The sequence below is a fragment of the Pipistrellus hanaki genome (assembly GCF_964339955.1).
Source record: "Pipistrellus hanaki genome assembly, chromosome: 2".
Lineage (NCBI taxonomy): Eukaryota > Metazoa > Chordata > Mammalia > Chiroptera > Vespertilionidae > Pipistrellus > Pipistrellus hanaki.
This window is the reverse complement of record NC_140504.1, coordinates 198,742,459-198,761,475: the sequence shown is the minus strand read 5'-3', so window position 1 is coordinate 198,761,475 and position 19,017 is coordinate 198,742,459. Positions and strand designations below refer to the sequence as shown.

Here is a 19,017-nt window from a genome sequence, read left to right as displayed (position 1 = left end):
ACGCTTTTGGCGTGCTCACGGCTGGGGAGCCCTGCAGTGAGTTCCAGGGTGTTCCAGCCCCCCAGAGGAGACCCGCGCCCCGCAGCCATCGGCCCCGCCCCCGCAGCCAGAGGCTCTGCCGGCCCGGCCGGGCCCAGGCCCTGTGCCCCCGCGGCACCGGGCGCAGACGCTGCCCCCAGCCGAGCTCACGGCCCTCGGAGGTGTTTTCCTGGTGGAGGAGCCTGAGCCCGGAGCCGCCTTACCATTTGTGGGGCCTCCGTGCTTCACCAGTGAAGGCTGGGGGGCGGGGAGGCCGGCCTGCAGGGGTCCCCCATCCCCCTGAGGGCGGGTCCCCGCTTATGGCGCCAGGCTAAGACCCTCCCATCCCGGAGCCGGCCTCGGGTGCGGGGTCGTGGCCTCCGTGAGCGCCTGCCTCCTGTGCCCGCCCTCTGCCGGCACCTGCGTCCCCGCATCCCCATCCCTGTGTCCCTGTCGGAGCTTCAATGCAGCATCTTCCGGCGGGAGGGGCCGGGGCTCCGGACCTCGTCCTGGCACACGGGCGGGGGGAGGGGCAGGTGGAAGGGTGGAGAGAGACAGGGGGCGGGGGTGCCCTCGGCTGTGCGGAGCGGGCAGGCCATGCAGCCCAGCCCCCGGGGGGAGAGAGCCTGGTGCAGCGAGGGCTGAGCCCGGGGTGCGCATGCTTTTGCACTTGGAGGAGGCAGGGAGACCCCAGACAAAAGCCCCACAATTTACCTGACCCCCGAGGTTCTGGCTCCACTCCCACCCCCATGGACATCTGGCTGGTCTCCCGGGCCACCCGCCAGGGCCGCTCCGTCGCCCATGTCACTGCCACTCCGTGCCTCAGTTTCCTCATTTGTAAAACGGAGACACAAACAGCGCCCCCCACCTCGGGCCTGTGAGGGGTGGTGATCGGATCTGCCCTGGATTTGAGGCACCATAGGGTAGCAGGGACACACCCACACAGGGAGCTCCAGCGCCTGTCCGCTGTGGTGCGACCTGGGGGGAGCCGGCCCGGGTGCAGAGCGGCAGAGGGGTGCCCACGGGGAGCTGCCAGCAGGAGACACGGGGGGCGGGCGAGGTGGCCACAGGAGGGGCCCACCTCTCAGGCCTTCAGCCCCCCTCCCAGCCCCCCTCCCGCATGGCAGACACGGAGCAATCTGTCCCCCAGCGCCTCCCAGGCATCCCCCCCGCCCCCCGAGCCCGGGGCGTGTCCCCTGTATGATGGGGCCCACAGCCCGGTTCCCAGCGTCCAGGGTCTCCCACGTGAGCTGTGACGGGCGGCGGGGAGGACGGCCGGGTGGGGCCGGGCTGGGCCACCCCCCAGACAGCGGCCTCCAGGTGCGCGGGGAGCGGGGAGCGGATGGAGGGGAGGGTGAGGTGAAGATGATGCCAGTTTATCCCGCACAAGTAGTGACCTGCCAGGGCGGGGGGGGGGGGGGGACCCGGGAAACGTGGGATGACGGGGCGCTGGCCCTTTAAGGCTGCTGTAACAGGACACCTTCCAGACGGGACGGGCGCTCGCTGCAGCCTGACAGCCCCCTCCCTCCCTCCCCGCTTCCCGCCAGGCCCAGTTCAATCTGCTGAGCAGCACCATGGACCAGCTGGGCGGCCGGGCCGCCGCCGCCAGCCCCTACCCCGCGGAGCACGCGGCCAGCGTGCCCACCCACTCCCCGTACGCCCAGCCCAGCTCCACCTTCGACACCGTGTCGCCCGCGCCCGTCATCCCCTCCAACGCCGACTACCCCGGCCCCCACCACTTCGACGTCACCTTCCAGCAGTCCAGCACCGCCAAGTCCGCCACCTGGACCGTGAGTGCCAGCCCCGCGGGCAGGGCGGGGGGGAGGGGCCAGCGGGAGGCACGTCCCGGGCGCCCGGCCGTCCAGCTGTCCGCAGGTTCCCGGCCGGGCCGCCCCGCGGGAGGAGCGTCGGGCGGGAGGCGTGTCCCGGGGCTGGGCAGTGTGGGTGTGCCCAGCCCTTGGACGTGTGGCCAGAGCCGGGCAGCCTCCCGCGGGGCCTGGGGGCATGGACATGGCTCCTGGCGAGGTCCGCGGGGCGGGAGCTGAGCGATTCGTGGAGGCAGGCGGGCATGCACTCCGTGCTGAGGGGGGGGCTCCGGGTTGGACCCCGTCCTGGGTGGGCGGGGGCAGGCGGCTCTGCTGCCTGGAGCCCCCGGGCCGGTGCGTGGTCGGCACCGAGTGGCTGGTGGTTGGTGGATGTGGCTTTGTCTTTGAGTGCGGCTGTCATCTCTACACATGGCCCTGAGGCAGGGAATCAGGAGAACCCGGTGCGGGACCCCAGGTCTGGCATCTGGCCCCAGATCGGGGGGGGGGAGGGGGGAAGGGGAGAAAGCAGGTAGTGAGCCAACCCGGATGCCCTCCCGAGCACCTGACCCCGCAGGCTGGGCATGGGCTCAGTGCCTGAGGCCGCATGAACTCTCGAAACCACTGAGCCACCCGCAGTCGCCCCATTTTACAGCCAGGGAAACTGAGTCACGGGCGGAAGGGTGTCTCGCTCCGAGTGTGCAGATGTGGGTGGGTGCTGGCCTGGGCACCGGGGATGGGCTCAGCCTGAGTTCCTGACCGCAATGCAGCCGGACAGGAAGGGGCCGCCCGCCCTGCCCGCCCACAGCGATGCCAAGACCCCGGCAGACCCAGGGCCACCTCCGAGGGCCGGGCACACAGGGCCCTCGGGTCTCCTGCCCGCCCCTGAAAGGGGGAGCGGAGTCCGGCCCTGGCACCCATCCCGGGACGCCTGGCAGTGCCACCTCCTCCAGGGAGCAGCCGTGCTCACACCGCCTGGAAAGGGAACCCGACCAGGAAGTCTAGGCTGGTGTCTGTTCTCCCCGCCCGCCCCCCCCGCCCCCAGGAGCAGCGAGCAGGTGACCCCATGCTCTGCCCCTTTAAGAACCCACTGCCCCGCTGGCGAGGCTGTGGTTTTCCCACGCTCCTGGGGGTGGGGCGGGGAGGGCAGGGTCCACCGTGGGGTCAGTGCCCGGTCTCCTCACTTGTGAACTGTCTCTCCCACGCCCCGCGCTGAGCGGACAGGTGCCCCGGCCGCACTGTGCGGGTGGGGCTCGGGCGGGCACAGCTGGCGAGCTGGCGTCATTTTTACCTCCTCGGCGGACAGGGCGGCGGTGGGGCGCTAGGAGGCAGGCCTCCCGGAGAGCTGTCTCGGCCTCCATGGCCTGTGGTCCCGGTCCTCACACCCCACTTTGCCGGGGCCGGGGAGCCCGGCCGGGAGCCCCCTCATCCTCACACTCGCAGCCCCTGGTTCGCTCCAATCTGATCCCGAGCCCAGGCTTGTTCCCTGAGCCTCCTTCCCCCGCCCCCCCCCCCCCCCGGCACTCATTCTGCCATCAGGGCTGAGTTACTGGTCCCGGGGTCCCGGCAGGAGGTGGGGGGAGAGGGGGGGCTGGCTCCCTGCCTGTCCTGAGGATGCAGGATGCGGGAGGGTGTCTGCTGGGTGCTGCCTCCCCCCCGGGCCTCTGCCCCCTCCCGGGTGCCACCACCACCGCCGCCAGCTGAGCGGTCCCCCCAGAATAGAGGCAGCCCGCCCGCCCCCCCAGGGGCAGGGCAAGGCCCACCTGTGTCCATCACTCTGCCTCCAGGCGACAGCCGCCCGGCTCCCTCCCTCTGAGGATGTCACCGCATCCTCCTGCCGCGCCTCGGCTCCGCTCCAGCGGCTGAGCTGCTGCCGCCCCCCCCCCGCACTCGGGGTGCAGGCTGTGGGGGGACAAACATCGATAATGAGATTTTTGGCGCCTTGGCCCTGGGCGAGCAGACCCCCGCAGGCTCCTCCCCGGCGGGGAGGGTGGGCAGGCCCGCGCACCGTCCGGGCCGCCAGGCTGGGCGCCGCTCACGGCTCCGGGGTCTCGCTGAGCGGGCGCTGCCCGGACTTGCTGCCCGGCCTCGGCGCCTCGCCGGCCGCTGGTAACTGATAGATAACGCGTGTTTTCCTCCAGTGCCGTCCGATTGACTGCTGTCTTCGCTCCTCTTCCCGCTCAGGGACGCACCCCCCGCCCCGGGGGCCACGCTGTGAACAGGCCTCTGGCCTCGGCTGGCCCGGGGGCGTGGGTCACCCACCGCCCGGGCGGGGCTTCTGCTCTGCACCTTCATGCCTCACGCCTGTCCCTTAGGCACCAGGGTCTGCAGCCCCCGGCTCACAGGTGTGTGCCTGTGTGCGTGCAAATGCAAACAATGCACACACGTGCACACACGCAAACCCACACAGATGCACACACGTGCAAGCACCGTACACACGTGCAGATGGACACACGCACACGTGTGCAGGTCTGAGCTGGCCCCGGGGGGACGGGAGCTGCTCCCTGGTCGTGCCCAGGGTCCTGACCAGCCCGCTGCCACTGGAGGCGGGAGGAGGTGGTCTCAGGCACCAGCAGCTGCCGAAGGGACTGTGCTAGCAGGCCGGGCCGGGCCGGGCCTGCGGGATTGGGCCGTGGAGGGTGCTCGGTGGGAGGAGCACAGCGGAGGCTGTCTGCATCCAGCCCGGCTGGGCTGAGGGGAGCCGGGCGCTGTGAGTTGTGGAACAGAGGAAGCCCCCTGGCACAGATGTGTCTTGGACCAGGGGGAGGGGGGGGAATAAGGGGGGAGGGGAGAGCCAGGTGTCTATCCCTGTTCCACACCCTCCGCCCTATCCCCCACGGGCGGGCTGTGTTGGGGACAGACGGCGACAGGAGTCACAGAAGCAGAGGGAGGAGCAGCCGTGGGGCGGGGGGATGTCTGGACCCCTCCAGTCCGGCTCACCTCTGCCTGCTCTGGCTGTGCTGCTGCTGAGATGTGGGGGGGGGGCACTTGGAGGCAGGCGGAAGGGAGACCTGGTGAGGGTGGAGGCCGCCCAGGCTTGGGGCACCTCCGGGCGGCGAGGGGCCCTGCCCTCAGTCTGCAGGGCAGGCAGCAGGGCACAGCGGGAAGGTTTTGCAGTGTGGGCCCTTTTGGGGGGCAGCCTGGACGTGGCCTTCACGTGACCTCCAAATGCCCCAGACCTGGCGCACTTGCCCATGCGTGCATGAGTGTATGCATGTGTGTATGGGTGTGCATGGGTATGAGTGTGTGCGTGCATGTGTGTGGGTGTGCATGTGTGTGTGTGCATGCATGCATGTGTATGGTGTATGCACGTGTGTGTGTGTGTGTGTGTGTGAGTGTGTCCATCCTGGGGCAGCAGCACTCCCGGCCGGAGGAGGTGTGGGAGGCGGCGGGCACGGCTGCGCGGGCTCCGGGGTGGAAGGGGCTGAGTCAACGCCGCCGCCGCTGGGGGAACGGTTCCAGCCGGGAGGCTGCAGGCGGGAAGCAGCGGGAAGGTGTCCCAACACGACGCCCGCGCGCTCCCCGGCCTGAGGAATGCGCCGGGAACTAATCCTCTCCTGGCAGCGGGGCAGGTATGCGTCCGGGAAGCCAGGCAGCGTCCGCTCCTGCGGAGGCGAGCGGGGTCAGGAGGGGGGGCAGCGACGGAGGCCGCCCCGCCCGGGCAGGACAGCTCGCTGCAGGCGGCCCTGGCGGGGAGAGGACCGGGCTGGGGGCTGTGCTGGGGTCACTCACCTCTCGGGCAGCTGGGGAGCCCCTGGGCCTGCAGTCACAGGACTGACAGCCCTGCCTCGCACCCTGGTTTTCGCAGGGGTCAGCTTCCTAGTTGGGGCTGTGGGCGGGGCACGCCACCACCCAGGTTTGATGGAGAAACATCTCCTGTATCTGCTGGTCTTTTTGTTGTTGCCGCATCCTCACCCGAGGATATGTTTCCATTGATTTTAGAGAGAGTGGGAGAGAGAGGGAAAGACAGAAACATTGATGTGAAAGAGACACATCAACTGGCTGCCTCCTGCACAGGCCGGGGAGGACCCTGCAACCAAGGCATGTGCTCTTGATGGGAACCGAACCCGGGACCCTTCGGTCCGCAGGCAGATGCTGTATCCACTGAGCCACACCGGCCAGGGCTGCAGGGTCTTTTTCCAACAAGCCCCATGTCGCAGGTCCGGGCCACAGGGATGAGGGCACCGAAGCTCGAAGGGCAGGTCACCCTGCCATGGTCACCTGTCAGCCCCTGGCTCAGCGGCCAGGCCACCTGCTTAGAAACCGGAACTCGGTGGCCCCCGGCTCCCGGGACCCTCAGGAGGTTCAGCAAAACCTCGGCTGCTTCCGCCCTGAACGAAAAGCTGAGAGGACCGTGCGCAGGTCCTGGAGGTGCGGATCCCCAGGCTCACAGAGGCCCCGGCCTTCCCGCTGGCCGGGAGCGGGTTCACTCACTGCTTCCGGACAGAAATGAACGGGGCCCTGGACTAAGGACACACCTGCAGCTTCCGGGGCAGGAGGGGGGGAAGGAGGGGCCCTGAGCATCGGCCACGGCAGGGCCTGGCCCGGCCTCCTCCCTCCTCTCCCACGGCACCTGCCCCTGGGCCAGCGCCAGCCCCGAGGACACGGGAGGGACTGGCCCTGTGCTGCCCGCTGGCACCGGGCCCAGCAGCGATGAGAATGGCGCGCCAAAGCCAGAGGCTCCAAGCCTGTCCTGCAGGCAGAGTGCCCGCAGACCCAGCACCTGCCCAGGTGGGCCGACCCTCCCAGTCCCCAGGCAGACCAGGCCAGGCCAGCCGGAGAGTGTGAGGGGGGTGGGAATGGGGACCAGGCAGCAGGGGAGGGCCCGGCCTGCGGTGGGCAGAGCCACTGGCCACCAGTCTCCCCCTGGCCCCACGCAGGGCAGCTCTGCGGCCTGGCCCACAGCCCCCGCCAGGTCCCTGCTAGCACGTTTGCCCACGAGGCCCGCAGCAGGAGGGCGGGCGCCTGCCTCCCAGGGCAGCTTTGTGGGCACTGCAGCTGGCAGTCAGCAGGCAGTTTGTGGGCAGGGTGACCCCGCTTTGGACCGGGCTGGGCCTGAGGGACACAGCCACCGTGTGTGCCTTGGAGTGGGGCTCTCTGCAGGCCCAGCCCTGTCCCCGAGGCCCCGGAGCATTACCCGCTCTCCCTCGGTCCCCTCGGGGCGCAGGGAAGCCGGAGGAGGTGCCTGGCCTGCAGACCGAGCACTGAGGGAGGCCCCGGCCCCTGGCCCACCACAGCCCTCCCCCTCTGGGCTGGGCCGTCTCCTGCTGGCCAGGCTGCTGATGTGGCCTCTGACCCGCTGGTGCCGTGGCCTCTCTCCTGGTCACTCAGCGTACCCCTGCTGCCCGCCCCCCGCCCCAGGACCTTAGCCCAGCACTGAGCATCCCAGAGGTCTCTGCTGGCTGAGCCCACGAGGGATGAGCAGGCCGAGCGATGGGATCTGGGGGCGGGGAGGGATTTGGGGTCAGGCTGCCTGGCTCCTGAAAGGCCCCCAGTGGGCAGCTCCTGGACTGGGTCCTGGTCACTCAACACCTGTGTGGTTCTGTGTCCCGTGGACCCTCCCTGAGCTCTGGTGAGGGGACCCGGCTGTCTGCCTGCGTGGGGTGCCAGCGTGTCCCCTCCCAGCCCGTCCCGAGGACCACAGCGGCCTCTGGGAGCTGGCATGTCCGGGGCCAGCCCTGGCTCTACAGGGACGGGGTCCCTGCAGGCTCCAGCCACCCGGCCCGGGCCACGTTGGGGTGCTGCCTGTGGGCTGTCGTGTGCGTGCTCTGAGGCAGGCTGAGGGGCTGTCACTGGTGGCCCATCTCCTCCCAAGGCTGGTGGCTTCCCTGCGGCCCTGTCCCAGCCTCCTGGCACCTGTCAGAGCCACCCTGCGGCTCCCGCTGAGCGGGACAGAGAGCTGGGCAGTGATCTGGGCAGTGAACTGGGCATTGAGGCGGGTAGTGATCCGGGCAGTGATCCGGGCAGTGAGCTGGGCATTGAGGCGGGTAGTGATCTGGGCATTGAGGCGGGTAGTGATCCGGGCAGTGAGGCGGGCAGTGAGCTGGGCAGTGAGCTGGGCAGTGATCCGGGCAGTGATCCGGGCAGTGAGGCGGGCAGTGAGCTGGGCAGTGATCCGGGCAGTGATCTGGGCAGTGATCCGGGAAGTGCAGGGTGACGGGCCCCTGAGGGGCTGGAGGAGTGTTCTGTGGCTTGTGTCACCCTGGAGGCCCCTCTTCACCGGGAAGGAGAGATGGTCCCTGACCCGGGGCCACAGGCTCAGGGGCAGGTGGCCTGGGTCCCCTGTGAGCCTGGTGACAAGGCCCCGGACCACAGCGGGGGGTCCCCAGTGAGAGGGCTTGGCCTTGGGGAGGGGGGCGGTCCTCAGAGAGGAGAGAACGTGGCTCTGCACACGGGCACACACGCACAGAAAGCAGATAAAAGTGGGCCCTAAAAAATCACTTAAAAAACAGCCCCCCCATCCCCCCCCCCACCACCACAGCCTGGTCTTCCAGAATCTGTTGTAACAGATTCGCCCGAGCTGGTTAACGGTATTTGCGGTTTGCAAGATGCTGCATGTCCCTGGAAAATGACAGACAAGTTATTATCACCTCTCCACTCTGCTCCTGCCCGGGCCTGCCCACGGCGGGCGCTGGGCACCCCGCCGTGAGGAGTGGGCGCCAGGAATTAACAGCCCCGCGCCTCGCCCGCCACCCAGCGCCACCGCGCCTGCCCAGGCCCCTCAGCCCGGCCGGACCCGAGCTCCCAGCCAGGCCGGCCCCCGAGGCTGGGGGTCGGAGAGGCGTGGGGTCGGAGGAGGGAAGCGGGGAGGGGGGCGCGGAGAGGGCAGGGTGGGCATCCCCCAGCGTGTGGGCACCGCGTTTCCTGCGAACGTGGGGGGTGCACGCCCCGGAGCAGGCAAGTCCGGGCGGCTCCGTGTCAACAGCCGAAGATAAATAAGATTTTATCGGCTCCGAATCTGTTGAAACACATCCATCTAGCGGTTCCGGGGAGGAGAGGCGGGAGGGAGGGCGGGCGGGCGGGGAGGGCGTGTCTCCACGGGACCTTTCCCACGGGCCCGGCGGGGACCGGGCTTCCCTCTGCCCTGTGTCCTAAGCGCCCAGCCAAGGCCCGAGCTCCGGGAGGAGGGGCGCCTGGTGCCGGAGGGGGCCCCTGCGGGTCTCACCTGCCCACCCCAGGCTCGGCCTTTCCCTGCTGCCCACCCCACCGCCGGCGTCACCCCTGGTGCTGTCAGGAGCGGGGACCAGGGCAACGTGGCCCTTGTTGGGTGGGGCGGGCAGGTGTGTGCCAGAGGAGCAGGCGGCAGGGAGCACCCGGCGGGACCCTGTGGGGAGCCGGGCCGGGGCTCGCCAGGACGCGGAGGGAGGGAGGGAGGGAGGGAGGGAGGGAGGGAGGGAGGGAGGGGGAGCCGCTCCCCGGGGTCCCCGGCGCCTGTTCCCCCCGCTGCCTGCCCAGGCGAGGCCTCCACCCCGGCAGCGCCCCGCTCTCCAGCCCGCTCCGCTCCGGGAGAGGCAGCACCAGGGACAGCTCCCGGGCTGCTCCCGGGCGGGGTGACCGCGAGCGCCCCCTGCCCCCCGACTGTGCCGTGGCCGCTGCTGCAGGTCCGCGTTTCCGGACTCGGATGGGGAGTCCAGACCCCATGATGTCATCGGGGCTTGTGCGCGGAGCTGGGCTCGGCTGGGAGCGGCCCCTCCTGTGGGGACCAGGCTGCTCAGGCGGGGAGCCCCCGCTCTCAGACCCAGGGCTGTGTGCTGTGGCGGGGGGGGGGGGGTAAGGGGGGGGGCAAGGGGGCACATCACTCAGCTGCGCCTGGAGCCCGGCTCCACCCCGTGGGAGCTGGCTGCTGGCCCAGGTGGCCCTCCCTGGTCTCTCCCCCCTGTGCTGGGGCTGCCAGACTCTCGGCCCCACGGACCCCATCACTCCTCCTGCCCGTCACTCCTCCTGCCCATCACTGTGCCCGCCACTCCTGCCTGCCCGTGCTGTGGCCCCGGCACACGGCTGCATCTGGGGTTCATGGCAGGAGAAGCCAGGCGGGACGCACAGCCCCCACACAGGACTGGAGGGGGGAGGGGCTGAGGCCGGAGGACTGGGTTCGCTGGGTAAAGTGGGAGGGCAGGGGGGTAGGAGAGACCCCGGTCAGGCTCCCAGGCCCCCTCCCCCAGCTCCGGTCCTGCTCCTGCCTCCACTGTCCTCACCCAGACAAGGGCACAGGTGCCCACTCTCCAGGGTGAGGCCACGCGGAGGCTCAGCAGCCACGGCGTGGGCCGGTCCTCGGGGAGCGTGGGGCGGGGCGCCTCCCTTGGGCGGCACAGGAGCGTGTGGAGCTGGGACTTGGCCTCACCCCCCGCCCCCCCCACCCCGTCCAGTACTCGCCGCTGCTGAAGAAGCTGTACTGCCAGATCGCCAAGACGTGCCCCATCCAGATCCAGGTGTCCACGCCGCCGCCGCCCGGCACCGCCGTGCGCGCCATGCCCGTCTACAAGAAGGCGGAGCACGTGACCGAGGTGGTGAAGCGCTGCCCCAACCACGAGCTCGGGCGCGACTTCAACGAGGGTGAGGCGGCGGGAGGGGCTGACGGGGCCCAGCGTCCCCCATGTCCTCCCGGCTGGGCCGCTGGGCCTCGGGGGGGGTGCCTGAGGAGAGCCGGCAGGGCTGCCGGGCCTGGCACCCCCAGGGCACCAGGGCTCTGGCCTGCGTCCCACCCAGAGGCTCAGGGCCAGGCCTGGAGGTGCTGAGTGCGGGACACACCGGGCCCCGGGGCGGCCAGACCCCTGGGCGCCTCTGAGGCCGTGTCCCCTCCGGCAGGACAGTCTGCCCCCGCCAGCCACCTCATCCGTGTGGAGGGCAACAGCCTCTCGCAGTACGTGGACGACCCTGCCACGGGCAGGCAGAGCGTCGTGGTGCCCTACGAGCCGCCCCAGGTAGGCCGGGCAGCTGGGCAGGGCCAGGGGCACCCGTGGGGAGACCAGGATGCAGGGCAGGGCCAGGGGCACCTATGGGGGGACCAGGATGCTGGACAGGGCCACGGGCACCTGTGGGGGGCCGGGCAGAGACCCTCGGGTCCCCTCAGCTGGCAGACCCTCTGTCCCGAGTCACCAGGTGAAGTCCATGGCATGGGGCGCCTCCCTCACCCCAAGGTCCTGCTCCTGCGGCCACCTCACCCTCGGGCCGCTCCGGACACCGGGTCCCCATCTACGGGGGGAGGGGAGATGGCTAACGACCTCTGAGCTCAGTCCTCATCTGTCCCCCCCAAATATGTTTTAATTGATTTCAGAGAGGAAGGGAGAGGGAGGGAAAGAAGCACCAATGAGAGAGAATCATGGGTTGGCTGCCTCCTGCACATCCCACACTGGGTTGGAGCCCGCAACCCGGGCCTGTGCCCTGACCGGGAATCAAACCCTGACCTCCTGGTTCATAGGTCAATTCTCAACCTCTGAGCTGCATCTGTCTTCTCTTCCCACACACAGGACTCGAGGGGGGAAGGGCCGAGGCTGGAGGAACTGTGTTCCTTGGAACCCCAGTTCAATGGTGGATGGATGGATGGATGGATGGATGATAGTAGGAGGGCAGGGTAGGAGAGACCCCCGGTCAGGGGCATGACACATGTATGTCCCGGAGATGAGGGGTGACTGCCGGAAGGGGGGGCTGCTAGAGATGGGCAGGATACAGAGGCCCGGGGAGGTCGGCCCTTGACCTAAAGGCAACGGTCTGGGGTGGCATTTTGGAGCCGATGGGGGCCTGGCTGGGATGAGAAGCTGGGGGTGAAGAGAAGTGGGGGTGGAGGGACTAAGGGTGATGGTGGGCTGGGGCCAAGGCAGGGGGTGGACAGCAAGCCCTCTCCTGTCCTCTCTCTGGTTCTGAAGCCACCCCGAGAGCTGTCCCTGTCCCCCTCCCCACGGCCCCAGGCCTCAGAGCAGCATGCAGCTCAGTGGGCCAGGGCCCGGGGGGGGGGGGGGGGGGGTTGATGGCCCTGCCCTCTCCCCCCTCTCCTGGCCCCGCCTTCACCTGCTAGGGCTGGCCTGGCCTGCACGCAGGGCTCTCCTGCCCCCTGCTGGTGCTCTGGGAAAGGCTGTTTTCCGAAGCCAGTGACTGCAGTTACATTCTGTCATGAACCATGACAGCCCCCCATGTTGTGTGGCCATGAGCTCTGGGTTCAAGTCTCAGTGCTCCCCACACTCCCTGAGAAAGGGGCCAGGGTCTGCCATGGCGGTGCAGGCACCCTCTGCCCAGGAGAGCCCACACCATGCTCACTCACACCTGTGCCCACTCACACCATGCCCGCTCACACCCAGCCTCCAGGACTTGACCTCCAACCTGTGCCAGGAGACATGGTCAAGTAGCCAGACCACAGCACTCTGTGCCTCTCATCCAGGTCTGAGCTCATTGGTACCCAGAGCCAGCACAGTGCTTGGCATTGACATGAATGAATAGGTGCATGGTGGGGGGGGGGGGGGTGGATGGATGGATGGATGGATGGATGATGGATAGATGAGTGGATGGATGGAAAGATGAGTGGATGGATGATGGATGGGTAGTGAGTGGATAGTAGGTGGATGGAGGGATGGATGGAAGGATGGATGGATGGATGAATGGATGATGGATAGATGGATGGATGGATGGGTGGGTGGATGGAAAAATGAGTAGATGGATGGATGAATGATGGCTAGATGGATGGATGGAAAGATGAGTGGATGGATGGATGATGATGGATGGATGGTAGATGGATGGAAGGATGGATGATGGATGGATGGATGGGTGGGTGAGTGGGTGGAGAGATGAGTGGATGGATGGATAGAGGATGAATAGATGGATGAATGGATGGAAGGAAGGAATCATGGATGGATGGATAGAGGGTGGGTGGGTGGATATGTGGATGGATGGATAGGTGGGTGGGTGAATGGGTGATGGATGGGGGGGGTGTCAATGACAAAGGACCACAGAGCATGCCCCCTCCCCCGAGCCTCCCCTGGGCCAGAACCAGCGGTGAGGGATGGTGCTTTGAAGGCCAGGAGTCCCACCTTGGTGGTTTGGGGCCACGTGCTGACGCGGCAGCCCTTGCCCCCTGCAGGTGGGCACGGAGTTCACCACCATCCTGTACAACTTCATGTGCAACAGCAGCTGCGTGGGCGGCATGAACCGCCGGCCCATCCTCGTCATCATCACCCTGGAGGCCCGCGAGTGAGCGCACAGCGGGGGAGGGGAGGGGACTCAACCCTGCTGGGGGGGGGGGGGAGACAGGGAGGCAAACAGGGGTGGCCCAAGGGGGCAGACAGGCGCCCTGCAGAGGGTGCGCGGGGAGGGAGGCCTCTGGGGCTGGGGCAGAGCTGGGCCTCGAGAGGGTATCTGAGGGCAGTGGGTCACTCAGTGCCAACCCCTTGGCCCCGTTAGGCGAGCTGGGCGGGTGGGGAGAGTGGGGGGTGGGCAGGGCTGGGCCTGAGCTCCCTCCCGCTGCCCCGGCAGTGGCCAGGTGCTGGGCCGCCGGTCCTTCGAGGGCCGCATCTGCGCGTGTCCCGGCCGAGACCGCAAAGCCGACGAGGACCACTACCGGGAGCAGCAGGCCCTGAACGAGAGCGCCGCCAAGAGCGGGGCGGCCAGCAAGCGCGGTGAGCAGGGCTCCGGCTGGGCCTGGGGGCATTGGCCGGGGGGGGGGCACCCCAAGTGTCAGTGCGGCCATCCCGCAGGACGGGGGGCCTGCCTCGGGGACTTGGGTGAAATTCGGGTGGGGGGCGTCGAGAGCCTGTGCTCAGGGCAAAGAACCAGCCCCCTCGGGGCCCACCGGCGTCCAGCTCCACCAGGATGGATGGCGGGGGCAGGTGTCCCATTGGCTGTATCTGCATTGTCCCGCCTCCTCCTGCTGCTCAAGAGCCTTTCCCGCCCGGCCCTCCAGCCTTCAAGCAGGGCCCCTCCGCCGTCCCCGCCCTGGGCCCCAGCTCCAAGAAGAGGCGGCTCGGGGACGAGGACATGTACTACATGCACGTGAGTGTCCGATCGGCGAGCCCAGGCTGGGCAGTGGGGGGGCAGGCATTAGGACCCCCCAGTCTAGGTCTGGCAGCTACATCCATCCATCTATCCACCCACCAACCCATCCATCCATCCATCCACCAATCCATCCACCCATCCATCCATCCATCCACCCACCAACCCATCCATCCATCCATCCATCCACCCACCCATCCATCCATCCATCCATCCACCCACCAACCCATCCATCCATCCATCCATCCATCCATCCACCAATCCATCCATTCATCCATCCATCCATCCACCCATTCATTCATCCATCCACCCACCAATCCATCCATCCATCCATCCATCCATCCACCCATCCACCCATCCACCAATCCATCCATCCATCCATCCACCCATCCACCCATCCACCAATCCATCCATCCATCCATCCATCCATCCATCCACCCATCCATCCATCCACCCACCAATCCATCCATTCATCCATCCATCCATCCACCCATCCATCCATCCATCCACCCACCAATCCATCCATCCATCCATCCATCCATTCACCCATCCACCAATCCATCCACCCATCCATCCATCCATCCATCCACCCACCAACCCATCCATCCATCCATCCACCAATCCATCCACCCATCCATCCATCCATCCACCCACCAACCCATCCATCCATCCATCCATCCATCCATCCATCCATCAATCCATCCACCCATCCATCCATCCATCCATCCACCCACCAACCCATCCATCCATCCATCCACCAATCCATCCACCCATCCATCCATCCATCCACCCACCAACCCATCCATCCATCCATCTATTCATCCATCCATCCATCCACCAATCCATCCACCAATCCATCCATCCATCCATCCACCCATCCATTCACCCATCCACCCACCAATCCATCCATCCATCCATCCATCCACCCATCCATTCATCCATCCATCCATCCACCAATCCATCCACCAATCCATCCATCCATCCATCCACCCATCCATTCACCCATCCACCCACCAATCCATCCATCCATCCATCCATCCACCCATCCACCCATCCACCAATCCATCCATCCATCCGTCCATCCACCCATCCATCCATCCACCCACTAATCCATCCATCCATCCATCCATCCACCCACCGGGCAGCCCCGAGCAGCTGGTCACACCAAGAGCTGAGACCCGCCCTGCAGGCGGCAGGTGCGAGAGGGGAGTGCAGGGCCAGAGAGCCAGGCCAACGGGGCGAACTGCAGGGAGAGCAGGCACCACCAAGTCAGGGTCTGTGTCGGCAGCTCCAAGCTTGGACACAGCGTGGATGACACAGCTCCTGGGGGGGCATGAGGACCCCCCAGTCTAGGTCTGGCAGTTACCTCACTGTCACCCACCAGGGCTACACCAGTGTCATGTGACATGAACCATCCAGTGGCAGATTAGGTCACTGTGTGCTTGGCTAGGACCGGTCTGCCCTTACGCGAGCTTTGCACTTGAGCCAAAGAATGAGCCCCGACTCCTAACACCCGTTATTGGTTGAGTCCTTTGCCGTGAACCCGGAGTGTGCTGAGCACTGAGGAGGGGTGGAGAGGGCGGGGTGAAGGCTCAGGGGCAGGGGAGGGTGGGCGTGGCTGTGTGGACGGAGGACACCCGCCCGCCCTCCTGGGGAAGGGGGGGAGAGGCTGAGGGTCCGGGGCTCTGGGGAAGGGGGGGAGGGGCTGAGGGTCCGGGGCTCCTGGGGAAGGGGAGGAGGGCTGGGGGTCCGGGGCTCCTGGGGAAGGGGGAGGAGGGCTGGGGGTCCGGGGCTCCTGGGGAAGGGGAGGAGGGCTGAGGGTCTGGGCTCCTGGGGAAGAGGGGGGAGAGGCTGAGGTCCTGGACTCTGGGGAAGGGGAAGGAGGGCTGAGGGTCCCGGGCTCGGTGGCCTGGGCTGAGGGTGCCTCTGTGCAGGTGCGGGGCCGGGAGAACTTTGAGATCCTGATGAAGGTGAAGGAGAGCCTGGAGCTGATGGAGCTGGTGCCCCAGCAGGTGGTGGAGTCCTACCGGCAGCAGCAGCAGCTCCTGCAGCGCCCGTGAGTGCCTCAGGCGGGGGGGGGGGTGGGGGGCGCGGCCCGGGACCAGACGTCCCTCCCCTCCGAACGAACGGCGGCCTCTGCAGGGCAGCGACGCCCGCTCGGCGTCCCCTCCTCCAGGAAGCCTTCCCGGCCTGCTGTGGCCACGGCCAGACTGATTTCTCTCCCACCGAGGGCCCCCTAAACGCCTGCTGCCGGGAGGGTGCGGAGGGGGTGGTCGGAGCAGTGCCAACCCACCAACACCCCGGGCGACTCAGTGCCAGGAGCCGCCCACCTCCCTCCCCCGCGGCCCGGCCCTGGGCTGGCACCCCGTCCTGGGCAGGCTGGGTGAGGACGGGGGTGCCTCACACCTCCGCTCGGGGCCAGGGGTCAGGGCCCACCGGCCTGGGAGGGGCACCAGGCGGAGGTGACTGAGGGGCGGGCAGCGGCCTGTGCCCGTGCCCACACGGGCCCCTTTCCACGCAGGAGCCACCTGCAGCCTCCATCCTACGGGCCGGTCCTCTCGCCCGTGAACAAGCCCCACGGCGGGGTCAGCAAGCTGCCCTCTGTCAACCAGCTGGTGGGCCAGCCGCCCCCGCACGGCTCTGCGGCCGGGCCCAGCCTGGGGCCCATGGGTGAGTGGCTGGGCAGCGGGCCCCGAGGTGGCTGGGGAGGCCCCAGGGGAGGCCCGGCTCCGGACAGGACGCTTCCGCCCAGCTCAGGGCCCTCACCGAGGCCTCGCCAGCAGCCCCAGCCACGCAGGAGGCACAGCGGGTGGGGTGGGGGGCTCGGCCCAGTCCTGCTCCGGGGGGGCTGTGCCGCGCCTCAGACAGGCCTCCCAACTCCCGCCAGGTCCCGGGGTCCTCAACACCCACGGCCACACCCTGCCGGCCAACGGCGAGATGAACGGCAGCCACAGCTCCCAGCCCATGGTCTCGGGGTCCCACTGCACCCCGCCTCCCTCCTACCACGCCGACCCCAGCCTGGTCAGGTACGTGGGCTGCTGCTGGGCCTGCCGCGACCCACTGCCCCAGCCCCTTCGCGGCTCCCGGTCCGCGGCCCCAGCCTGGGCTGGTCTCTGTCCCTGGCCATGCGGAGAGCAGACGGAGGACTGAGCGGAGGGAGCGGGTCCCCAACCAAAGCCGGGGTGTCCTGGGGGCTTGCGGTGGCAGGGTGGCCGGCGGGCGCCTGGAGTCGCCCTGCAGGGCGGCGCCCGCCCAGCCCGGCGCTCTCTGCAGCTTCCTCACAGGCCTGGGCTGCCCCAACTGCCTCGAGCGGCTCACGTCCCACGGCGTGCACAGCGTCTACCAGCTGCAGAGCCTCAGCCTGGAGGTAACCTTGCGTCCGCCCCCGCCCCGTGCCCGCCCGCCCCGTGCCCGCAGAGGGCTCTCCCTTCCCCTCCCGCGGGCGGGCTCTGGCTGTTCCTGTTCTTACGTGTGGGGTGGGGGCTGTGAGATTTGGGAAATCTTTTCCCCAAGCCCATCCATAGCCCCACCTCTGGCTTTGGCTGAAGTCCACGCATGAGCCTACGCAAGTCTGGCTGTGTGGACGGTGGCTGAGGGTGGCACAAGCAGTGGGCAAGGTGGCATGGGGTGGCACGGGGTAGTGTGACTGGAGGTCATGGCCCCCAGCGGCCAGGCTGCCTGGCAGGCGGCAGAGGGGCTGTCTGAGTCTGAGCTCCAGAGGCGAAGGCTGGGGGCATCAGAGCTGGTCGGTCAGCGCCCGCTCACGGGGACACAGGCTCTGAGGCTGCCAGCGTCTGAGCTCAGCCTGGCCAGGCTCACCCCAGAGCCAGCGTGGGGCTTCTCCCAGACCGGGAGGCCTGCCCCTGCTAGATGCCGGGCCGGAGCCCAGCCCGGAGCCGCCGGCCAGGCACGGGTCTGTCAGAGGAACCTGCCCTCCGAGCGGCCCTGCCACCAGCTCACGTCCCCGTGGCCCGCCGGCCGGCCTGCTCATGTCGGCCCCGCGCAGCGTGACGTGTGAGCAGGGGCGGGGCATCTGGGCCCCGCTCTGGGCTCAGGGGCTGGAGCCGGAAGGTCCTCAGGCTGGCGCACTGGTCACGGGGCTGATAGATGGGCCCAGGCCGTGCACAGCTCGGCAGTGACCACACACCGGTGTCCTAGCCCATCCTCACTCCTCAGCCCTCCTGACACTGGTCAGGACCCCCAAACAGCGTGTCCAGGCCCACGGCAGGGGAGGGAGGGACCCAGACTCCGGTCCCTGTGGGACCCTCAGCGCTGCTCTATTGCACCCCACTGTCAAGCTCCAGAGAGTCTGGGGCTCTGCAGGTCAGGGGGTCCCTCGCGCCCCTCCCCTCCGTCCTGGGGGCACTGCAGGGAGCAGGGAGTCCCTCGTCCCTCCTGGTCCTGGGGGTCCTGCAGGTCAGGGGGTCCCTCGTCCCTCCTGGTCCTGGGGGTCCTGCAGGTCAGGGGGTCCCTCGTCCCTCCTGGTCCTGGGAGCCCTGCAGATCAGGGGGTCCCTCGCGCCCCTCCCCTCCGTCCTGGGGGCACTGCAGGTCAGGGGGTCCCTCGTCCCTCCTGGTCCTGGGGCCCTGCAGGGAGCAGGGGTTCCCGTGGAGGGTGCCTTGGGAGAGGATGGGCAGTGCCCGCAGCTGCCTCCACCAAGGCCGCCCGCCCGCCCCCGCAGGAGCTGGGCGCCCTGGAGCTCCCGGACCAGTACCGGCTGGCCATCTGGAGGGGCCTGCAGGACCTGAAGCAGGGCCACGACGGCGGGGCCCAGCCGCTGCTGCGCTCGGGGGGCCACGCGGCCGCCTTCCCGCTGGGCGCCGGGGAGCTGCCGCGCCAGCGTGTCATGGAGGCCGTGCACCTCCGCGTGCGCCACACCATCACCATCCCCAACCGGCCCGGCGCCGCCGCGCCCGACGACTGGCCCGACTTCGGCTTCGACCTCCCGGACTGCAGGGTGCGGAGGCCGCCCATCAAGGAGGAGCTGGCCGAGGCCGAGGCCAACTGACCGCCGGGGCGCGGGCCCGCGGACCGAGGCCGGGAAGCCTGGCTTTCTCTCTCCTCTTCGCCAACGTCTGCCCCGGGGGCCGGACAGGGGCCGGGAAGCCTGGCTTTCTCTCCTCCTCTTCGCCAACGTCTGCCCCGGAGGCCGGACGGGGGCCGTGCCCGGGACAGGCCCAGGCCCAGGCCGAGCCCGGAGAGGCCGCCGCGGGCCGCGGAC

General features: G+C 68.6%; 1 protein-coding gene across 1 annotated transcript; it reads left to right on the top strand.

The window, feature by feature from the left end:
• Positions 1 to 1,571: 1,571 nt before the first annotated feature.
• Positions 1,572 to 18,849, top strand: TP73 (tumor protein p73). Its single transcript, XM_084875833.1, has 11 exons — positions 1,572 to 1,808; positions 10,187 to 10,373; positions 10,626 to 10,741; positions 12,889 to 12,998; positions 13,281 to 13,423; positions 13,684 to 13,796; positions 15,731 to 15,852; positions 16,318 to 16,466; positions 16,684 to 16,822; positions 17,070 to 17,163; positions 18,478 to 18,849. The coding sequence occupies exons 1-11, from the start codon at positions 1,593 to 1,595 to the stop codon at positions 18,802 to 18,804; spliced, it is 1,716 nt and encodes a 571-aa protein (XP_084731959.1). The 5' UTR covers positions 1,572 to 1,592; the 3' UTR covers positions 18,805 to 18,849.
• The last annotated feature ends 168 nt before the right edge of the window (positions 18,850 to 19,017 follow it).

Bases quoted from the DNA above. Each gene is read 5' to 3' on its own strand.
- TP73 (XM_084875833.1), top strand. From the start codon at position 1,593: ATGGACCAGCTGGGCGGCCGGGCCGCCGCCGCCAGCCCCTACCCCGCG. The intron at 10,374-10,625 runs GTGAGGCGGCGG...CCCCTCCGGCAG, and splicing joins CGGGCGCGACTTCAACGAGG to GACAGTCTGCCCCCGCCAGC. The intron at 12,999-13,280 runs GTGAGCGCACAG...CTGCCCCGGCAG, and splicing joins ATCACCCTGGAGGCCCGCGA to TGGCCAGGTGCTGGGCCGCC.